Source organism: Charadrius vociferus, unplaced genomic scaffold (assembly GCF_000708025.1).
Source record: "Charadrius vociferus isolate BGI_N301 unplaced genomic scaffold, ASM70802v2 scaffold825, whole genome shotgun sequence".
Classification (NCBI taxonomy): Eukaryota; Metazoa; Chordata; class Aves; order Charadriiformes; family Charadriidae; genus Charadrius; species Charadrius vociferus.
This window is the reverse complement of record NW_009648495.1, coordinates 331,799-338,510: the sequence shown is the minus strand read 5'-3', so window position 1 is coordinate 338,510 and position 6,712 is coordinate 331,799. Positions and strand designations below refer to the sequence as shown.

General features: G+C 40.6%; 1 protein-coding gene across 1 annotated transcript in view; it reads right to left on the bottom strand.

Annotated features, from left to right (window-relative positions):
* SMARCC1 (SWI/SNF related, matrix associated, actin dependent regulator of chromatin, subfamily c, member 1) overlaps nt 1–6,712 on the bottom strand; it is a 91,064-nt gene that overhangs the window by 79,409 nt on the left and 4,943 nt on the right. Inside the window, exons 2-3 of the mRNA XM_009885686.1 lie at nt 4,813–4,898; nt 858–939 (exon numbers count right to left, since the gene is read on the bottom strand). Coding sequence (XP_009883988.1) covers nt 858–939; nt 4,813–4,886 — 156 coding nt within the window. The 5' untranslated portion in view covers nt 4,887–4,898. The remainder of the gene's footprint in view (nt 1–857; nt 940–4,812; nt 4,899–6,712) is intronic.

Here is a 6,712-nt window from a genome sequence, read left to right as displayed (position 1 = left end):
ATTCCTGCTCGCACAACACCACCTCAAATGGAAACCATGGCTTTGATTTCAAAGAATTTTTGACAGGCTCTGAAATACTTTGCTTGAAAGGGAATTTAAGTTCCCTATGCGTCAGCTTCCGAATCTGAATTTGTCCTGTCACACTAACATGTACATTCATGTATTCCTACGGTATTTGTTTTATTTCAGATTTTATTATGTACTGAAACCACCATATAATGGCAAGAGTTTTTATAATAGGAGTATTGTTTCTTTTTGCTGTCCCTCCTATTTCCATTTTTGACAAGCACCTGAAAGTTACGTCTGGACTATATTATACACCGAGCTTGGTTTTAGAGTTTGAAAAAAGAATACTCTGTTATTCACATACAGCAGTTAAAAAAAATAGCTTCAAATTAGATCCCATACAGCTGCTCTCTTCCGGTAGTAATTTGTTTGATAAAGCAATCAAAAGAGTCTAAAATGTACCCTAACCCTGAAAAAAATCAAATTTATATCAAGCTCAAAGTCTCGAGGAAGTCAGCAACTGAATGGATACATACAGAACTAGTTACTCAGTCCTAAGGGCACTTCTTTCAAAAGAAGATGGAGACACTCGGGATGTTTCCTCCTACCTTACAAGAGGTTTTCTCACCCTATGCATATCCGCAGAATATCAGTGAAAACACAGTGAAGTTCTCAATTAGTAACACAGAATTCTAACTAAAAATGGGTGGGAGAAGGAGGGAGGAGTATGACATTCCTATGAAGTCCAGGATGAAACTCTTCAGTGGGTCACAACTGAGGTACGTTAAAAGCCAGTGAATCCCTTCCCCTGAGCGCGTGAACACATACAGTTTTGTATATGAGCTTCTTGCCTGCACTAGTGTTTTCTCAATGTTCATGAACATCTCCACGTTTCGATCCATTCGGGATGGATTCTGCAGGTCAAACCTCCGCCTGTCGAGGAAAATCATTCAAAAATATAAAATTCAACTCTACACCATTCAACAGTTAAGAATCTTTCACATTTCACATAAAAAACAGTGTATCATGGTAACCACATAAGAACACTTAAAGCACAATCACAAATATTTTTGCTTCATTTGGCAGCCCTCACAAGCAAGAAAAGTCACAATGAACCAAAAAAATCAACAAAATGCAACTGATTTGTGAAATGTTTAGAAATAATGAAGGTTGACATTGTCCAACAAAACCCTGTAGCAGGGTCACGCATTCCACTGCAGTCACAAAGGATAATTACACAGAAAAATAATCAAATGCTCATGATGGTTTTCAACAACTAGATGAGAAAATTCATGAACAAACTCTCACGTTTCTCTTATTTCTAGTTGCACCATGCATCAGACCCAGCTTCCAACCCAGGAAAACCACAGCAGTTTGTTTGCCTGAGATTTTCTTAACTACTTCTCTATCTGAGAACAAGCCACCCCCCAGACAGCATATAAGTAGCTCAAAATCTACCTATAGCTTTTGCCCAGAGAGGTTGTTGAGGCCCCATCCCTGGAGGTGTCCAAGGCCAGTGCTGGATTCAGCAACCTGGTCCAGTGGGAGGCGTCCCTGCCCAGGGCAGGGGGTTGGAACTCGATGACATTCAAGGTCCCTTCCAACCTAAACCATTCTAGGATTCTATGATAATCCACGTAAGCATTTTATGATCAACTCTATTGGACTCTGGTACTTTAAAATTTGCTACTTCACTGACAAAGTAATCGAACTTCTTGAAATAACAATGCAGATTTAAGTGTCTATCAGAAATGAGAGGGGATAACACAAAATCTGAGACTTTCTACTGGGAAGAACCACAAGAGCCCCCGAAGGCATTCTGCCGCATCCACCTGAACTGTACACCTCTCAGAAGTCATGGATGTACCGACGAAAATGAAGAACGTGAATGGCGACCCCCAAGAACCGGAAAGGTGGGACAGGAACAGCACCAACGCTGGTCCCTTCCCAAGTTCAGCGCCCACAGGTATCTGCGCTGGCACTGCCGCACAGGCTCCTCACCACCAGCCAGGGCAAACAGTGCTGTAGGAGCCTCCGGAACAGATTTGGGCCTGACCCTAAACAATTCAGCCTTTTCCAAAGCGCAATGACAGGTTTAGATAATCAGGTTGTTGACGCTCAGATGTACAACACTGTCTGGGGAACTTCTGTACAGTCCAAGTTTTGGAAAAAGCTGTTGCTGGAGTCTGACAAAGCTCTTAACTGGGGGCTGAGCTGGTGTTCAGGAGTGGCAACGCAGGTAGAAGGGATTTCGGTGTGTAAAATAAATAGTACCCTGTACACTTAACACAGTGAGAAAGCCATGTGTATAACGACCACGCAGTGACCGATATGCTTTGAGTCAACACCCCAACTTAAACACAATGATTTATTCCAGTGCCCATAGCTAATGACAGTTTCTTTTAAACACATCCTTGTTTCCAGTAACACACCAAATCAATTTTTAAAGTTTATAAATATACAATGAAGGTAAACCAAAGCAAGATTGATTTTCAGTCACAAACCCCATTACCACACAACCATGGCATCACATCAATATTACACTAGTAAACTAAACAAAGACACTTCAGTGTTTTTCTCCACTTGAGGCTCTCTAGTGGCTTCAGAAAAGTCACCCACGCAGCTGGTACTGCCTAAATATGCTGTAGTGTTGGGCAGGACTAGAAACATTTGCTATGAGCGAGTGACAGTTTCTATCCTAAAGCGGTATTATGGACTCTTCCGTTCACACTAAGGACCCGGCGAACAACTTAAAGACAATATCCCGGTATATTTATTAGAATCATCTTTCAATTTTAAATTATGACCTCTTTAAATAGCATTGTGCATGTTGACAGGTTTACACTGACTTCTAGAAGTAGGGCCAGTCATCAGCAAGTCTCAGTTCACTGCGTAATAATAAAGTATTTTACACCTATAATACATAGGATTTTAAGAGCCAAGATCAAACCGCTTCTCCAGTATTCACCCCTTGACAGCTTCATAGTCTCTATTCAAAACATCTGCTTCTCCAACACAGTAGTTTCAAGGAAGCAAAAGAAGACAAATGCCAAATAAACACAAACTAACCTATTTTCCTAGACACCTAATAAAGTCTTCAGTACCTATGAAACAAAGATACTTAAGGCATTTGAGTTTGACCATAATTTTTACATTTGGTTGCCCAAAATCTGCATTACTTATTCAATGAATGCTATACATGCTGCCAAATTTCTGCCTCCTTTTGAAACCCATACCTTAAGATAAGCACGTCAATATGTTAAGAAACAGCACTTTTTTTTTAGTTGCCCATTTCGATAAAATAGTGGTATTAATTCTTCCTGTCCTTAGTGTAACTGATACCCTCTGACAGGTTTTAGCAAACAACTACTTGGATTGCAGTGATAGACGAGGTATGTCCAGCTGCACTGGATAAGTGCATTATTCAGACATACCTATTATGACGAGGAAAGGTACTTCTCCTATAAGACAGATCATTCACAAACAGGTTAAGCAAGAGCGACAATGCATACCATTAAAAATAAAATAAAATATCATATTTCAGGCAAAACACCACGTATTATTTGGTTGAGTCAGTGAAGGGTACATTCCAAGCTCTAAGTCTGATCCTCAGAGTTAAATCCAAGTATTACTTCCCTCTACATCCCACATGCACAAACACAAGACACTACCCACTAGTTTTGAGGAATCAGCAAGAGAGTGAGAAGAGAGGAGGCAATCACGTATCTGAGTTTTGCTGACAAATTTCAGTGACTGAAAACGAAATTTGTTTGGAAAAAATTGGAATGTTTAAGTATTCACAAAGTAGGAGCCATTTAACTCCGTTATCTCAAGGCAAAGAGGTAGCAAGACACTCCTGAAAGATCCACCACACAAACATGTATCGTGTCCTGGGTGTTGGCAATATTGGAGAAGGAAAAAACTTGACAGCAGCTTACTCATACCAGCTTTCCGATACATCCACCTCAGATACCCATTTAGTTGCTATGAGCATAAACAACTCCCGAAAACAACCGACCACACTAAAACAACATTATTTTTGCCTTCTAATTTGCTCTAGTGGGTAACAGACTGTCAATTCCAGGAATGCTGTTACAGGTCTGTACTACATCAGACCAGAAACTATTTAAATTCACGTACAGGAACAATCTCCACGTACTTTGACCTACACGCTTTTCATCCTCAGGTTTTTTCCAATGTCGTCAAACATAGTAATTCTTGCTACTGCTGTCTTAGAAAGAGGATTGTAACTTAGAAACAGGTCAAAACACTACTGGGATGTCACATGAATAGTTTTAATAGTAGTGCCGATAGCTCCACGGGCAGTGCTTCTAACTCCTCACACTACTCCCCATTTACGGAGGTTGATAAGTAATGGAAAAGTGAGCATTTATTAGCAATTAGGCAATGCTGCGTGTTCTCCCAATTATAACTAAACCCTACACTCAATACCGTAACAAAGATTTACGTCTTACAGAGAGAAAACAATGATTCTAAGATACTGGTTACTTCGCTCAGTCACGCAGCAAATAAATGGCAAAAAAAAAAAGCCTCAAGCTTGTAATTAACTCCCAACCTACAGGCTCAGGACCTTAAAGCTGGACAATTTATTCTTACATTTAGAAGTGTGGAGGGTGTCTTAAAAAAAGCTACCATCAGCAAAACAGGGGAAAAAAAAAATCCTCTTCCCATCTCCAACTCCCTTGCCTACCTAATTCTCCAGAAAGTATTAAACTTCGAGTTTGCATAGGCATTTCATGTGCTTAATTTCATGCAAAAGGTGTATAAATTAAATTAAAAACTTACCAGCCCTGTTCATTCTTATATTTGTAAGCAGCACCAAGAATGTGACATAATGTACCTCCAGCTTTGAAATCCATGAAGCACTTTGCCTAGAACCAGAAAGAAAAGTGAAAACACAATGACATTGACTTTTATGTAATTATTTTAAATGAATACATACTTGTTAGTTGAGTTTTAGGCATCTAACTTATCAAATACATAGTTTAATTTTCAGATTAATCCCTTTTGGAGTTCTACGTCCTCCTTTAAGGATGTTTTGAGAACATTAAATGCATTTGGTTTAAGAAAAACTCTTCATGTTTGCAAGCAGAACCTGATATATCTGAAAGCTCCGAGTCCTTACTTACGTGAGTAGGTTGCAAAAAATTCCTTGTAAAACAGAAATCAGAACTGCTCTTTGAACGTCCATTTCACAGTAAATTAAACCTAAAATCGTAGCTGCCAGTTAAGCAGCTCTTCAGCTGTATTAAGCAGACTAAACCAAATCATTAGAAATAAACATCTAAAACCCGGGCTCCATATTCACTACGGCTCCTAAAACTCTCCATTCACGTCCCTCTTCCATCACAGCAAAAGGTTGTTTGTCAAGATCTGAAAAGGTCACTGTGCAGATCTGCCCTAAAATCCTAAATCCAACTCATTTCTTCACTCCTCATTTTAGCAGAGTACAGCTGAGCCACATATTTGTAAACCGGTACTCTGAATTCAAGAACTGAAATTCCAACAGGAGCATGAGGAGACCAAAAAACTCCACTCAGTCCCACCAAGTCCCTTCTCTAAGAGGTTACTAAAAACGCAGGATTGTTTCCTACACGGAAAGATACAGTTTTCTGATAAATTTTAGTTTGGAATTATCTTTGCTCTTTTACTAATATCTCTGGTCAGGATGTTTGTATGTGTTCAGGAAAAGTAAGCTACTGTCAAAGTCATCTTAGAAATGGAAGACAAGAGCACAGCTCAGCTGAAGCACGGACGAGAGAAACGCAACGCTACAACTGATTTCAAGCCCGAGTCGCAGAGTACTGACACACGGGGTATCTCGGGTTCTCGATACAGGATGTGTTCAGGAAAAGTAAGCTACTGTCAAAGTCATCTTAGAAATGGAAGACAAGAGCACAGCTCAGCTGAAGCCCGGACCAGAGAAACGCAACGCTACAACTGATTTCAAGCCCGAGTCGCAGAGTACTGACACACGGGGTATCTCGGGTTCTCGATACAGGATTTGGAACAGGAAAAAAAAAAAAATTCAACAGCACGGATGAACTAACCAGCGATAAAGCAAGCAGCACATGACACGATAACAGAACAAATATAAACTCTTGTTTCTGTCCACCAGGCCTCCTCTTTACAGTTACAGATTTCTTTCCAATGCAACTGATAAATCAATTTGCCTGAACCACAAAAAAGTGATATTTTTAAAGTTCTTGCAAGATGCAAAAATTCATTTACAAACATGCCTTCAAGTAAGACCCCCCTGGAAAATTTCTTTCGATTAACTGCACCACTGAACTGCTTTTGGCAACTCCTATATAGCACCAGGAGGTCTTTAAAAAGAGCTTATTTGGGCAAACAGGTCCATTTCTCAGACAACTTCAGATATATTTAAAGAAAGTAGTTGTAACAATAAAGTGAAATGACAAAATGAGGCAGATCCATCACCTAGCTAAGCTTCCACAACAGAACCACGTATTCTGCCTTGCAGTCGGTATCTCCCGCCATGAACGAGGAAGGACCTTGACCATAGGCAGTTCCATCTCAACCCGAGGAGGGCCTTCTCTGCCGTGAGGGTGGCAGAGCAGTGGCACAGGCTGCCCAGAGAGGTGGGGGAGTCTCCCACTCCGGAGCCATTCCAAACCCGCCTGGACGCCGTCCTGTGCCACTGCTGGAGGTGCCCCCTCTCTGG